Genomic DNA, 17279 nt, shown 5'->3' with positions numbered 1-17279 from the left:
GGCAACTTTAACATTTGAAAGGATATTATGGCAAAGTTATTGCTTTCTTTATTCAAACTGATTTTTTTTTCATGAATATATATATGGTTGACCTGAAGAATGAAAGCTATATCATACACTTGGAAAATTACGAGCTATATCACCGCTTATCGAAACTGGGGGTGTGACAATACACTTAGCTCACGAGATGAGACAAAATACAGATACTTGGTTCACTAGAAATAATATTTTAATACTATTTTTAAGAAATTTTCAATGACAAAATATTTGTCTTTTAATTACAAAAAGTAAAACAATGCAGTTGTATTTAGAAATATTTTAACTAATCTAGGGCTGTAACTAAAGATTATTTTGGTAATCAAGTAATCTACTTATTATTTTGACAACTGAGTAATCTGATATTTTTTAGTAACAAACAGACCTAAGTGAAAACCAGGCTTTAGTATTACTATTTATATATAAACTAAAGATGAGGCAATAATAATTGGCTCAAATAAACAAACAAGTAATTACATGGTTTTATTGAACAACACTGTTAAAATACATAATGTAATATTCCAATACACATAATATGAACATAACTAACTTAAAGGGTTAGTTCACCTCAAAATGAAAATTAGGCTGCGTTTTACTCACCCCCCATGCATCCTAGGTGTATATGACTTTCTTCTTTCAGACGAATCCAGTCGGAGTTACAATTTTTAATATAACTCCGACTGGATTCGTCTGAAAGAAGAAAGTCATATACACCTAGGATGCATCGGGGGTCAGTAAAACGCAGCCTAATTTTCATTTTGGGGCGAACTAACCCTTTAAGTACATGATGTATTATAACAAATACCTGCAGAGGGCGCCAAAGGCCTGGTGACATTTCACTTTACAGCATGATTAAACGATGTTTAAATCCATTACATTTTAATATGTTTATAAATGATTTACGTTACAAATCTAGTGAGATAATGCACACTGTTTTTCCAGATGAACGTTACAGAGGAATACAGAGTTATGCATATACAGAGGAAGCGTTTAGCCCCTTTCACACATACAGTACTGGTAAATTAAATGAACTTTTCCACGACATTCTAATTTACTGAGATGCACCTGTAGATCATGTGTGAACAGGACCTTTTCAAAAATCCCGGTAAATTTGTTCTGGTGATCATATAGTTTCTTATGGAGATGACATGATTACTCTGAGCTGCTTACAAAGCGCCGCTGCTTTTTAATTAGTTTTCCAATATAAATATGCGTTAGATGGACATCTTTGACCATTGCGCCTCGCAGCTTTTTCAACGTGTCGCGCTTCTCCATTCATCAGGGCTGCGACTCTGCAATTGGATAGCTACTATTATGCGCGTCTCGCATTTATAAGAGCAAAAAATTCTGATTGGCTAGTAGCCTAATGTTAGTTTGGTTGAGAGTGAAAGCTGTGCTCCTCTCATACCATTGGTAGGTGAACTCATGGACTCGAAAGTGATATCAAAACATTTTTTTAAAATGTAGGATTATTTTTTTCCGCTGCCAAACGCTGCACGCCGGAGATCCGGCATGGTGCCGGAGAACTTTAAGCCCTGTAAATATGAACATTATTAACTCTTCTCACTGCACAAAAACAGATTCAGTATTCCTCAAAATGAATAAAAACAGTCAAATGCAAACTCAGAATATTATATAAACTTGCAATAATTAAATAGGTTAAATAAGACAAATATCATTTATGTATTTAATCCCATTTTATTAACCAATGTCTTTGCTACTGACCTTCGATGATCTAATTCAACCATACTAATAAGCAAAAATGACACATTTGTGTTTAATTTTTGTTATTGTGGAATAGTGATGAACTTTCTTCTCCTGCGTCATATTCTTCATGCAATTTGTTTGAGCTGTGCCCTCTACTGTACAGACGTGAATTTGCATTTCCTTCAGCCTGAGGCATATTCATTTCACTTCTGTTGTGAAAAGGGCTTTTACATTTGTAAAAGAAGAACTTTTTTATATTAAAAACAAACAAGCAAGTCCTGCCCAGATTTAAAAAGTAACTCAAAAGTAACGTAACACATTACTTTCCATAAAAAGTAACTAAGTACCGTAATCGGTTACTTTTTTAGGGAGTAACGCAATATTGTAATGCATTACTTTTAAAAGTAACTTTCCCCAACACTGATTATGACAATAAAGTCAGAATTAGAAGATTACATAATTACAAATCTTAATTGTAATATTACAAGATTAATGTAGTAGTAATTTGAAAGTCTAAATTACAATAAAGTCATGAAGTGAAAGTATATTTTGTAAAATCAGTTATAATAATGAAGCCGCAATATTACAAAATTAAACTAGTAATATTTTAAAAAGTCAAAATAACAACAGAGATAAAAATCATAACATTTTGTGAACTGACAATAAAGTCATAACATTACAAGTGATAATATATAGAAAAAAGGCAAAATTACAATAAAGTCATCACGAGATGAAAGTAGTAAATATTCAAAAATGAGTGTGACAATTAAATGAAAATGTCGTAATATTAATAAAATATAAATTAAAAAGTACTCTTTTTCAAGATTGAAGTCATTATTATGATAATCTTCTAAAACGATTAACATGGCCATATTTCGCTTGGCATAAACACTTTTTTAATGGCACTAAAACGTTGTAAAAGGATAATTGAATCAGAACATTTCACAAGTCTCAAACCTGCACCATCCGCATGAGCATCACAACATGTACAGTAACCACTGCACCACAGCGACAACTGTACGGTTCTTTTACGTCCCACTGTGGAAGAACTTGATGACCTTGTGAAAACACATGAGTGGTGATTTTCCTCATGTATTGCATACATGCACTCGTGCGTCGCGGGAGCACTTCTGTGCACGTGGGACGGTTTTGTTGTCTATGTGATCAGTGAAAGAGAGAGATCTGTCTAAATAACAATACAGCAGCAGAAGGCATGTCTTTCTTCATATTTCTCCACCTTTACCCCCTGCTGGGAGAGGCAGCCTTTACAAGCACACACGCGACATGTGTACACGTCTCGCAATCATGGTGAAATTGGATTGAGCGATTGCACTGCCCGTCAAACAAGCTAACAACGGCATTGTGCCTCTCAGAAAGAGGAACGAGGCTTCACGCTCTCCTGTGGGATGACGGATGAGTTTGCGCATCTGTGTATGTGAGAGATGGACTCGACTAAAAATGTGTTTTGATTCATTCTAATGGATGATTTCGCAGACCATGGAAGTAGAAAAAGGCTTTTGCTGATGCAACTGTCAGGTCGCCGTTAGGGAGCAGAAACTGAATGTGCAGCCATATCCTATTTCAGTTAAAGGGATAGTTCATCCAAAAACAAAAAGATCATGAGACGGCCATGAACCAATGATGTTTGACGGGCCAGATATGAGCATGCAAAGGATAATTTTCACCAAATAATGACTGATAACCTTGCAAATTTGTTCTGTAGAGGTGATTGCAGAAAGCATTTGATGAGTTAGTCTTTGTAAAACGCCTTGAAATAGCAGTTATACCTTCTCCAGATGAGCAATCCAACTCCAAGAGTCAGTAACATGATGAGAGCAGCCACCGAAACCACCACGATGATCACCACAGGACTCTGTTCACTAGAGGCCAGGGCCACTGCACAACAAACACACACATAGACAAACAAAAGATTTGGTTAGTATTCACTATGGCACAAGCCATTATCAGTGCTCTAAAAGCACTGGAGCTTGACAAGAAGATTGATCTTTGAAGTCTTCCCTTATTTATTTTGATAGGATCCTTTAAAAAAAGTTACGACTTTCCTCCAAATGGTCCCACTCCATCCATGGACGCAGAGTAACTTTCAGTTACGCAAAAACACTTTAGCTCTCAAATGGAAAGATGACCCCTGGTAAAGCAGCTGTTTATTGGTAAATAATGGAGAAAAACCCTTTTACGAGTCATTTATTTAGAATTCAAACCCTGATGGGACATTTAACAAAGGTAAACTTATTTGCACTCCTTTTTCTGTGAAATCCAATTATCATTGAAACTCAACAAGTGAAATATCAGCCTCACCAGTGGAGGACATCAGAACAGCAACGAATGCACACACAAGATTACTGTAAGTCTATAAATTGTGAGGAAAGATGTTTTAGAGTATTACTGAATTATTCAGTGCTGTGTTTGCATTTTGTGAATGTGAGCACTTTAAATTTATATGCTATATAATTTATGTTTACAGTACAATTCAAAAGTTTAGGATCGGTAAGGTTTTTTTAGTCACTTATGCTCACCAAGGTGGCATTTATTTGATAAAAAATATAATAAAAACACTAACACTGGGAATTATTATTACAATTTAAAATAGCTTTTATTCTATTTGAATCTATTTTACAATGCAACATATTTCTGTGATGGCAAAACTGAATTTTATAGCAGCCATAACTCAGTGCCACATGAGCCTTCAGAAATCACTCTAATATACTGATTTGCTGGTCAAAAAAAAAAAATTTTTTTTTACTATGAATGTTGAAATTAGTTGTGCTGCTTAATATTTTTGTGGTAACCGTGATATCACATTTTGTCATGATGAAGAAAAGTAAAAAGAAATCTCTTCTAACAATGTAAGCATCTTTACTGTCACGTTTAATATGTTTAATGCATCCTTGCTAAATAAAAGTAATAAATTATTTAAAAATCTTACTGACCTTAAACACTTGAATGGCATTGTATATATTTAAAAAAATATATATTTTATGCTATAAATATCAATCACAAAGGCTTATTATTCAGTCTTCGTTCCTGAATATGTTAATATACACTAACTACAAAAATGAGTACTAAAAATTTAAATTCACAATAAAATATTGTATGACTGACAGTCCTAATCATAACTTTGATGTCGCAATGAAGGGTAATATAGTGAATATAATGTAATTAATATCATATAATATATTAATATCATTTTTAAATATAATTTTAAATAATTTGACCACGAGGTCCTTTCGGAAAAACAAACATGCTCCATCTTTAAGTGTTTAAAAAGCATTAAAAATGTTTTTTTGAGGGCTGAGAAGTGAAAAATGTTCTACTATCCGATTTAATCAACCATTTTGAACCTGAACCTAGTGGAGCACTTCACATTTGAGAAAAAACCCCAAGCTGTTAGGAGCAAAAGCACAGTGGAGCGATACCAGACAGGATCTGGAATGAGACTCACCCAGTCCAAATGGTTTGCAAACCAGGCATCAAACATGGCAGCTTTGGTCTGCATAATCTAAAGCTGCTCAAATACTTGTTTGTGTGCTACAATGAAGGAGCCTGATGAGGTCACATGTGAAAGTCCTTCTAAAGCGTTCATTCAATATGAATGTGTCCTCTTAAATTAAAGATGACAGCAAGCATTTGCTCTTTAAAGTCACTGTTTCACTGTAAAGCCAACATATTTTGTGTACTAACATGAAATAAAAAAAGAAAAAAAAGTTTACAACATTTTTTGAGGGGCTGCTCATATCGCTCCTAAAATAACAGCACCACACATTCCTTTCACATACACTTTCTTCTAAAACAAAGAGACACTCACGTTCCCCCAGCGTCTGCAGCTCCAGCGGTGCGCTGTATGCCCCGTAGTCGAGCGGAGGGGGCGACACAGCTGCCACGGGGCTGGAAGAGGAAGAGGAAGCAGACAGGGAAGATGGAGACAAAGAGGAGGAGGAGGAGGAAGAAGAAAGAGGCGAGGAAGAAAGAGAAGAAAGTGCTGGGCTGGAGCAGGTGCGGATGAGGAAGACATAGGTGGTGCCTGGTTTCAGGTTGTTGACGCTGATTCTGGTGGCGGCCGTCTTCACCGTGGAATAGCTCTGATCTTTCTGATCCTGAAGGAACACAGAAATATGTCCATAAAATAACTATGGAAGTCTATGGAAGTAAATGACAGTGATGGAGATGATATTTCTGAAACATTTCATGAACATTTCTGGAATAGTATTTGGTCTTCAGTGTGACACGATCCTTCAGAAATTATTCTAATGTGCTGATTTGGCTCTCAAGAAACATTTCTTATTATTAACAATGAGGAAAAGAGTTGTGCTGCTTAATATTTTTGTGGTGATGCGGTTTTTAAGCATTCTTTGATCAATAGAAAGGTCAAAAGAACAATATTAATATTACAAATGCCTTTACTGTCATCCTTGAAATGCATTCATTCTTTCAAAAAAATAAAATAAATAAATAAATAAATAATAAAATCTATTGGTTGTGCCAGAAATTATGCCACAGGTAAAAATTTAATTTGCATTAAAAAATATATAATATAATATAATGTAATGTAATGTAATATAATATAATAAAAAAATAATAAAATCAAAATCATAATAAAAATAATGAAACATGCTTATATGGACAACAAAACATAAGCCATTAAAAGTTAACTCATTGCAAAAACTTGCTTTAAGGGTTTACTTGCAAATTAATAAAAATGAAAAAAAACAAGACTCCCCAAATTAACATAAGATAAAATGATCATTGACAAGGTCTTGACATCAGCTGTTATACAGTCAGACATGTTTGCATTGATTTTCCCTGATTTCCCTTTCCCGGATAAAAAACTGACCAAACAAACACTCAAGTCATTTACATTACATGTTATCTGTTATGATCTAAAATCTGTGGAAGATTTTGAATGTGAACGCACTCAGTGTTCATAAGAAATGTATTGTTGCGTGAGAGAGATGCGTTTTTTTCCCCTCAATCCTGGCAGGAGACATCAATGTCTGGCAGCTACATGTTTTAAAGTAGCTACTGCATCTGACTGAATGATCAATGAGCTACAGGCCTGTGGGAAGCTGCTGTTTAGTGTGGCTGTACACACATGCAGGTTAATAACAGCTTCAGTGCTTTAGTGGAGAGGACCGAGGATGTAACCGTACCTTCTCATAGTATTTGATCTCGTATTCAGTGCGGCTGCTGTTGGGATACACGGCGGGTTCCCTCCAAACCAGAGTCACACTGCGCTGCTCAACCTTCTCCGCTCGCAGCTCGTTAACCTGGGAAGGCGCTAAAGAGACAGACAGAGAGCGAAAACTTAAATAATTAAAAGAAAACTGTGAGATGAAGTGTGTAACAGATTGGTGATGATAACTGTCTGAACATGCTGATAAAGATTTGATTAAGACGTTCTCCTGCTGTCAGAATAATGTCAAATCCATCCACTGTGTGTTCAATGCTGGTTAGACAAACTCCAAGATACAACTGGCACAAATTCAACACTTTAGGAACAGTATTCAACATTTATGAGCAAACACTTTGCAAATATTTAAAAATCCTTAATACAAGACACACGTACTTGAAAAGTGAAACAACATAAAATAATACGATTTTTTGTGTTTAAAATTATGTTTACAGAACATTCTTAATTCCACTGTCAATATCCATTAATTTAATTTGATCAAATCTAGCAAAAAATTGTGAGGGTTGTGCTAAAAACAAGAATTTTTCTGTAGCAAAACTGGCAACTCTGAAAACAACTCTTAATAGCTTATGAGTTTTGCTTTTCATTTAGATATTCGTGTTAGAAAACAACATAATACTGATGAAAACAATGATTCTTGTAGTGTAAATCTGACACAACCTTCCTTTATATTCTCAAAGGTAAAATTGATTAATGTATAAATAAATATTGCTGTATAAATAATATAAAAAAATAACATATGTAAGTTAGTTTTCTTGTAGGGGCACAATAAGGATTAATATATTTTAATCATAAAAAAATAAAAAAGCTCATAGAATGAAATATAATGTACATAATACAACATAATGGTACTCTCTCAAAACAGCTACCTAAAAAAGAAACATTAGCTGTGTCAGAAATCATCTGAGTAGGTAACCCATTTGAATAAATATTTATTTTGCGACTGTTGAATGTAATCCGGACATACAGTAATACTTCCACCATGTTGTTATTGTCATGTGACCTACAACTTGCATCGTTTAACCACCATTTATGAATCCAATCCCGTAGCTTTATGGGACAGTAAACTATCTTTTGTATATGTATTCAAAATCTCGCCAAAAGTAATAGGTCATTTTGCCTGTTTTATGAAATTTGGGCATACTACACTTAGGCCTGGGTGATAAAACGGTATCGATATTTATAGACGGTACACCTTCTTCCATAACGATAGAAAAAAATGCTCGATATAGCCCACGATATAGGCACGTGCTATGAGTGACGCAGACAGTACACACAAACACAAACATGAGTGCTGTGCCTGCCTGTGATGAGGAGATTGTGAATAAAGAATGAATATTAGTCAAATTTAAAATAAACATTTGCATTTGAATGTTAGGTGAGAAACTGTAGTTTCTGTTACTAACTGAGACTTGTCATGGCACTTGCATACTGTTGTTCTCTCGTTGGTCTGATTGCTTCTATTGTTCTTATATTTGATTTTTATGAGTTAATTTAGACGTAATGCACGTTTTTTTATAGAGTTACTTCCTTGCGTTGACAATTTAAATTTGACCTCGGGAGACAAGCCAAACGTTTCCTTAAGACCTATTTAATCTGCATATAAAACATTAGAAATTAGATATTTAATTTTTATTTTGTGTTTGATTGTTAAAACAAAAAATATTTGTAGTTTGTCTCAATAAATTGGGTTAATTTAAAAATACAGTGGTTAAATTTAAACATTTTTTCTATTGCTCTTTTTTTTTTAAAAAAGGTTATAAAAAAATGTCAATAATTATCGATAATGTTGATACATTTTTTAGCTATATCGCCCAGCCCTAACTACACTTTTCACATGCTGTTTTTCACCTACTATAAACTGCAAGACTATTTCATGTCCTGAATGTAAGAGACTGAGTTAGATGGGCGAGTGCGAATGCGTCTCCTGTCGTTCTGATTAAGAGATGATTAACGATGACAGAACAGCTGAGAGCTGCCACTCAAAATCCCCCAGAGAGGACTGACAGCTCCATCACGTCAAAAACAAGCATCGGACAAATAAGACTCTCATACATCAACCAAGAACCAAAACAAACCTTATTTTTCATGTAATGCTTGCTTTTCTTTCTTCACATGCAGTAGCACATGCTAACAAAAACACTCACACAGTTTCCATCACGCCATCTTTATATCATGATTCAAAATTACAGTGTAATTTGTGGTGCTGATCAAAGACAGTACTTGTCCTCTTCATGTGTCTGACAAAGGGATGAGGGTTATTGTCATTCAGGCTGTTCTTTCGGCCTGCTACTCCAGACATCCCACGAGACACTGGCATGGAATAAAACTAAGATATCTCAGTAAAAATCCTTTGATCTCAGACAAAGTGACAGCTACACTGCTCATTAAAGATCACGGACAACTGTACTGTGACATGCTGTGTGAGACGGATGACAGTTTTATGACTACACTGTGTACAGACGATTCAATCCTTACCAGATGTGTGACCTCTTTTTCATTCTATCTTTGGCCTTTATGCCACTTTTATTGACAGGTGTAGTGTAGAGATGACAGGAAATGATGGTGAATGGAGGGAAATGACAAAAAACAAACCTGAACTCACATTAGACACATAACCAGCACAATTCAGCGTGTATGTGGTAACACATAAGCTACGGCAAGGTAGACGGGCCAACAAAGAAAATATGAATGGAGGATTTTTCAACACTCAATAAGGCAGTTTTAGGAAAGGAAATCACACTCTTAAACAAAAAGAGCTAGTTATCAAGTTTTTTTTGTGTGTGTGTGTGTGTGTGTGTGTGTAGTAGTATGTGCATTCACAATAGCTTTAAGAATAGCTTTATGAACAATTATTATTTCTATTTACTTATTTTGTATAATAGTGTTAAACTTTCATATCTTTTTTCAAAAATAATTTTTAAAAATGATTTAAAAACAAACAAATTAAAACTACAGAAATCTACATAATACACAATACATAATAAAACTACAAATTATATCAGCATTACAATTTAAATAAAAAAACCCCCTGAAGTTTCAATTACAGAATTTTGTAGTATTTTGTGTTTTTTAAACAGGGTTCTAGTGACTAGATTAGGAATTTAAAAAAGGTTACACCAGTACTTAGTTACAGTAATTTATAGCCAAAGAAAAATTAAATTAAATTAAATTAAATTAAATTCCAGGAATAGAAATCCTACTTCACAAGTTTGTGTAAACGTGATGTACAATTGTACAAATGCTGGAGAACATGATCATCAGGTGAGATGCTCTTGGCTCCATTGAAGCATAAAACGCTTTCTGGAGTTCACAAGGTCAAATTTGCTTATATTATTGGTAGCCTAGAAATTTCCTTAAACATTCCCAGATTTTTTTACATGGTTTCACACTTCTGGACCCCACAAGTTATGTGTGGAGAAAAAAAAAAAAAACTAGCAAAAAAACACCTAATTCACTAATAAATGGATGTATAATCTCAAGAGGGATGAGAGGCACAACCTAACAGTTTGTGGGTTATACTGGGTGTAAGAGAAGCTTCTCTCCCCCTCCATTTCTACTCCAGGCTGTTGTTTCTTACCCACCATAATGAATAATGTATAAAGAGCTCCAAACTGCTGCTCTGCCTCCCACTCCAACTCTGAAAAAATGCACTTACAAACATAGTTAACACCACCCTGCACAACACACACACACACACACACACACTCACAACTGATTGCTGGCAGTCTGACCCCATCCAAGTGGGAGGAAATGAGAAAGGAGATGAATTGCTTTGAGTGTAACTCCATCACTGCAGGCGCCAAACTGAAGGTTACAATGTTCTGAATCGGACAGCGATATTGAACTGACCTCTGTAAGACAGGTTAGGGTGTTACGCTACAGGTTAACCTTTCAAACACACACATAAACACACATACATATGCATTCACAGCATACACAAACACTCTATTAGGTAAATGCGAACATGACATCTTTAAACCCCGATCAATGCACTACAAAAAAGGTTTCCATATATTTGCCACAGTGTTGTTACTGTTAACTGAAACTAAAAAATTGCTAATTGAAATAAAGTTGAAATAAAAATATAAAATAAATATAAATAATACAAATATTAAATAAAACATTGCCTTGGCAAATAGCTAATAAAATTTAAGTTGAAGTACTAAAATTATATATAAAATAACCGCCAATGAGTTTATGGAAATGGCATTTTAAACATTTCTGGATTAATTTTGCTGATTAATTTGTTTTGCTAAGACTTAAAAACTAGCATTTTATGCATGCTAAATACACAAAATTATAAAAATTAATTTATGGATTTTAGATTTTTAAATTCAATTTTCTAATTTATCAGTTCTATGTATAACTGATATTTAAATATTATTTTTCCTTTGCACTTGTTTCTATGTCTAACTTAATCTTAAAAGCAAAATTGTTGGTATAAATAAAAAATAGAAATATAAAAAAAATGTTAATTTAATAAATAATTAAATAATTTGAATAATTATTTAAAAACATATTAATTGTTTAAAATTAAAATGAAAACTGAAAATATAAAAATAAAAATGAATTCAAAATATAATACTTTCCGTACCCACTGTATATATATATATACAGTATATATACTATAAAAGTACATAACACTAAAATAACACTGACTTGCCAATGGAAAACACACATTCATTTGATATTCAACATTCTGATAAAGAAAATCATCTTTGCAGCATGCCAGTGGTCACAAGAGTAAAGGAGGAACTGGATTTCTTGAGCAGTCTGCATTGCCCTCTAGACAGATTCTTTCAGCAGGGGCATTTTGGAAACTCCGTTTGGCACAGAGCAGTGTGCTATCAGAGCGTGCAGGCAAGCACACGTCACTCCCTCAGGACATCTTCATGTGAATAAATGCGTAAGTCTCTCTCTCATCCTCAGTCGTCTCATTATTGTCTGGAGAATTCCTTCTATTGGCTCTGCAGTCTTTGGCTCGCGCCACTGCAGCGACTACATCCGGCTAATCGTGGTGCTTCTGTTAAATACTTACAGTATCATCCACTTAAAGGACTGTTGTGTGTGAAAGAGTAGAACGGGTGCAAATAACAACAACAAAAAAAAAGATTCAGAGTGTGTTTTCTTTCAATACAGCCAGTTAGCAATGTTTTTGACAACTGGCAGTGAAACACTGCTGACTGTAGAGAGAGAGAGAAATACAGTGTTGCAATAGTCTGGCAGGGTGAAATGAGATCTTGCCCTCAGCAATGGCAGTGGGGAACGTGACCAAATAGTCGAGTCATGCATGATAACACACAAACATAGACACATACGCCACTGCTATATCACTGCAGTCTCGCAGAGCATGAGAGTTGCCTCCAGGTGTGAGATAACCTTGCAGTTAGGGAGAAAGTATGTGTGCGTATTACAGTTTACACACATCCATTGCAGGGCTCTGTGAGGATAAGGAGTCAAGCTCTTTATCAATGCAGCACAAAAGTACATACTTTGAATTAAACATAAATGAACACAAAGAGTATGTTGCCATATGGCTACACCATGCGGTAGAGGGTTAAAACATTGTTGAACATACTCAAAATTCATTATATGACATGATATATTATGCACTGATAAAGTTGTAGATATTCCAAAATGACAAAACGTTTTTTCCACCACATTATCCACCCCAAAATGTGGCCAAAAAGCTGCATACATACACAGCACATTCCACACACGCACACATTTACAATCCGCTACCAAGAAATAAATAAAGAAAAAATATTCTGAACTAAACAAACAAATGGTTGTACACATTACCCAGTATGCCTCACCAGCTGGGCAGGTTGATAGAGTTGCTATTATCATTTATATTATCGCAGGGAGAGCGGGAAGGATAGAATACAGGGAAGGAAAGAGGGAGGATGTGGAAGAGGGGATTTCTGTCGGCCTGCTGGGAGGGTGAGATAGAGGAGCAGGGACTGAAGCCTGCAAGACATATACATTTCCATCTAACGAATGATATTACAACACCCTACGTACACCTGGGACAGAGAGACGGGGGAATGAAAGGAAGCAGGAAGGGAAGAGGAAGCGGAGGTGGAGGGTGAGAGGAAGAGAGGGAACGAGAAAACGTGGTGAATGGTGAGGAAAAGGAGATAAATGGGAGAAAAATGCTTTTAAAAAAAGAAGAAAAAGAGCAAAGAAAGAGTGCAGGAACAGCAAACAGAGACGGAAGGCAGAAAAAGGCGAATAAATGAATCAGATTTGCCAATAGTAATAGCATTGAATTTCAAATTCTTTACCTCAGAATTATGTGTCCCTAAATATACAATGTGTAATTTCTGCATTATTTCCAACACCAAGCTACAAAAACAATGACTGTTTTCACACAGGTTTACATTTGAAAAAAATTCATCAACCATTGGCTGGCCTAACAGATAGCCCCGCCCCCAACCCATGTCATTGGTTGGAGTGAGTGTTGCGCAAACAAACAGAGCAACTACAGAGCCACTAAATTCAGGGTTGCCACAGCATATTAGAAGAAAGTATTATTATAAATTAGCATATTAACAATTATTACATTAGTATATAGTAGAAGAAAGTAGGATAGAAGAAAGTATTCAACAGTAAATAATTAAAGGGGAAGTGTGTTTATTTATTTATTTATCTATCTATCTGAACATTCTACACAAAAACACCCCTGAAGATGTAAGCAGAAACATTCTATGTTAGAAGCTTATTATTCACCTATCTTATAAATAGAGAGGAAATGGGGAGGGGGGGAATGAAAAAGGGAAAAACACAGAGAGAGGGGGCTGACAGAAATATAAGGAGCTTCATTTTCCAGACACAAAGCAGCAACAATGCTGTAAGCTACAGACAGAGCGTAAAACAAGCCGACAGCACAGGCAGACAACACACTAAGCTGTAAGAGTTCATGTGAAGTGCAGCAAAGTTAGACTGAATTGAGAAGTAAGAAAAACGAGCTCTGTGTAAAAGAAATGCACATGCACACACACACATACATAAAAAAGCATTTATGCAGCACTGACTGCAAAGAAAAGAACCAGAGACGGGGTGGTCTGGCAGATAGCAAACCGTCTCCCCCAGAGATGACAGACAGCTGTCAATCAAAGCATTAGGCCATCGGTCTCATCACAAGATTGCCTGAGCAGTGGGAGTGGAGACAGAGCAACTCATCAACCCCCTACAGCTACACACACACACACACACACACACACACACACACACACACACACACACACACACACACACAAAGCATCCTGAACAACTCATACACACATTCTGCATGCATAATAACCCGTCAAAAATGCAATTTTGAGCTATTTATTACACAGAGATATGCGCAAAACAAACATATACAATAAGGCTGGGTGATACAGGTAAATAAATATATATACAGTATATTTAGATATTTTTTTAGCTTTTTGATGATATCTGGGATTTACAAATATGAATATTAATGTGTTTTCTATTAAACTTTTTTTAGTCAGAAGGAATGTCACTTCAACTAAACAGCCACTACAGCAGACTTAAAAGGTTTAATGGCAATAATTAAGTAATATTTTAAATATCAAATTTAAAAATCTTCTTAAAACAATGAAGTAAATTTTCCACCCAGTTTGCAATACATTTTAATAAACAGCTATATTTACCTAAATATATATATTTTTAATAGAACATTTAATACATTACCATTCAAAAGTTTGGTCTGTTTTATTGTTTATAAAAGAAGACTATTTCAAGGTTTCTTTCCAAGGCTGCACTGTCGTCATCAAAAACACAATAAAACGGTAATATTGTGAAATATCATTGCAATTTAAAATATCTGTTTTTATATTTTATGTTTTTTTTTTAAATGTAATTTATTCCTGTGATTTTCAGCAGTCAAAAATCAAATATGCCGATTTTCTACTCAATACATTTTCTATATTATCAATGTTAAAAACAGCTGTACTACTTAATAATTTTATGGAAACTGTAATACATTTTTTCAGGATTGTTTGATAAAGTTACAAAGACCATTTATTTAAAATAAAAATCTTTTGTAACATTACAAGTGTCTTGACTGTCACCTTTGATCAATTTAATTAATACTTGCAGAATAAAAGTGTTAATGTTTCATTAAATAAATAAAATAAATTGACAAAATCACTGAATCCAAGTTTTATATCTGAAATGAGTTGACTGAACAACTCTGAAGCTTTTAGCTACTCAAGTTTAAGAAGTTACTTCACAGCTGTCTTATATTCATGAGTCGCAGACCAAGAAGAGTGGCAAAACTAATCTAATGACACGCTCTTTAAACTTAATGGCTAAATAAAGACTGCATTAAACCACAATGTTTCCTAATTTTATATCATCAACAAAATCCCGACTACAGTATATTGCAAATATATTACCCAGCTCCAACACTCAGTGTAATAAAGATCTCAACATTTACGAGGGTGAGACTAAGGAAGAGGGGCATTTAGTTTTCGTCTCCTTTCATGCATTCGCTCACCTCCCTCTGTCTTGAGGTCCTGATTCATTTTAGCTGCTCGTCACTCTTTTAGAGCTCTTTGCAACACTCTGATGATCTAAGGATGTCTAGCCATGTATGTGTGTGCGCTCAATCCAACATCCAACTCCTTGTATGCCACATAACAAGCCGTGATTACCACAAAGACCTCAAACGGTAAAAGCGAGCCCTCGCAGAGGGTGAGGAAAAGACGTTGCGTTGCAACCAATTAAAATCCTTTGCACTCTGTGACAAAGGGGGCCAAATTGGATGAGTGTGGCGCTGAATGGAGGGTGATGACTCAATCTCTTTTAGAGCTGCTGGAGCCTTGTGCTCTCTCATTTTCCCCCATTAGAGCAGACCGAGAGAGCAGCTCCCTTGTTAGGGAGAGAGACAGAGGGTGCGGTAATGCACACTCCAGAGCAAATGCACGGAAGTGCTGTGAATTGAGCTGGAAGATTTGAGCTTCTGAGAGTGTGTCTCTTCTGACAGGAGGAGGGAGAGAGAAACAAACATTTAATATGCTGATTGGTCAATCTGTTGAAGTCGGACTGTAATGGTCAGGTATCTCAGAAGAAAGGTGCAAAACTATTACTGGGGCAATAACTTCTCAAATGGTACTAATTTGTACACTCTAGGCACTAATATGTACTTTTAAAGCACTAATGTGTACTTTTAAAGTACTAAAATGCACTTTTAAGGTACTAATATGCACCTAATAGGGGTTAATATATAGCTTTTTACCAGGGCACAGTGTCAGCTTTGAACTTTTTTCTAAGAGTAAAAATAAACTTCCTAATGCTGGGATTCTTTGGAAGGTTGCATAGAGCAGCAGGTACTACAAAACAGCCAGGAATGTTCATTTATTTTGGAAATAAATCCACTAAAAAAAATTATTTTTCAAGATTTAAGATTTCAAGATTCAATTTAATTAAATTCAAAAATGTATGTGTTAAGCATGAATCTAAAATATTTAGAAAATATGAAACAAACTAAATTCAAATGAAATTATCTGAAAATACACCACCGTACAAGTGCCACCCTAAAACTAGATTAAATTGAATTTTTTAAACTGTTACTATTTTATTGTTGTAAAAGGCTTATGAGATTATTTTCACAATTTCATGCCTTTATTCCCATAAATGTAATATATATGTTAGAATAAATGTTTATAATTTAAACAGTTGTATTTAAAGTTGAAAAAAGTCTTTCACCATTCATTCAACAATCGTTCAATCAAATACTGTTCACAATTTGGTTTTTCAAGAAACAAAAGCTAAAAAAAAAAATAGATTGTAATGATACGACCACTTTAAAATACAAAAAAAAAAAAAAGAAAGAAAATTTTCTTTCTTCTGTGAAACGCTAAATAATATAATTAACAGTTTTTGTCCATACATTTAAAGTCAGTGAGTCCAAACAACATTGGACGGTTTGGACCCAACTGACTTTCACTGTTTGGCCCAAAAAAAAAAAAAAAACAACCCTCAAAATATCTTCTTTTGTGTTCCACAGAAGAAAGTAAGGCTGACATACATACACACACTTCTCTCTCTCTCTCTGTCCTCTTTGGGCCATGTATCCTGCTGTCCTTCACCCTATGTCATCCTCTTATCCCTCTCACCCCACCCTTCCTCTGATGAGGCGCGCAGAGGTGCCAGACCCCAGAGAGCTCCACAGGCCTCGGCCATCTAAAGCAGCCAAACCAAATCCTCTGAAGATATTGAAATGTCAATCCCTCCACACTGACCCCTCCCCTCTGCCGGTCTCCCTCTGACACACACACACACACACACACACACACACACACACCCACAC

At 35.1% G+C, this 17279-nt stretch overlaps 1 protein-coding gene across 3 annotated transcripts in view; it reads right to left on the bottom strand.

Moving 5' to 3' along the window:
• The window catches only part of LOC107654743 (ephrin type-A receptor 7-like), a 164435-nt gene that overhangs the window by 26440 nt on the left and 120716 nt on the right, over window positions 1-17279 (bottom strand). For all 3 annotated transcript variants that reach the window (XM_016441974.1, XM_016441975.1, XM_016441976.1), the window contains exons 6-8: window positions 6912-7039; window positions 5570-5858; window positions 3531-3639 (exon numbers count right to left, since the gene is read on the bottom strand). In XM_016441974.1, the coding sequence (XP_016297460.1) occupies window positions 3531-3639; window positions 5570-5858; window positions 6912-7039 (526 nt within the window). The remainder of the gene's footprint in view (window positions 1-3530; window positions 3640-5569; window positions 5859-6911; window positions 7040-17279) is intronic.

Source organism: Sinocyclocheilus anshuiensis, unplaced genomic scaffold (genome assembly GCF_001515605.1).
Source record: "Sinocyclocheilus anshuiensis isolate Anshui unplaced genomic scaffold, SAMN03320099.WGS_v1.1 scaffold195, whole genome shotgun sequence".
In the NCBI taxonomy this organism is placed as follows: Eukaryota; Metazoa; Chordata; class Actinopteri; order Cypriniformes; family Cyprinidae; genus Sinocyclocheilus; species Sinocyclocheilus anshuiensis.
This window is presented reverse-complemented; position numbering and strand designations above follow the sequence as displayed.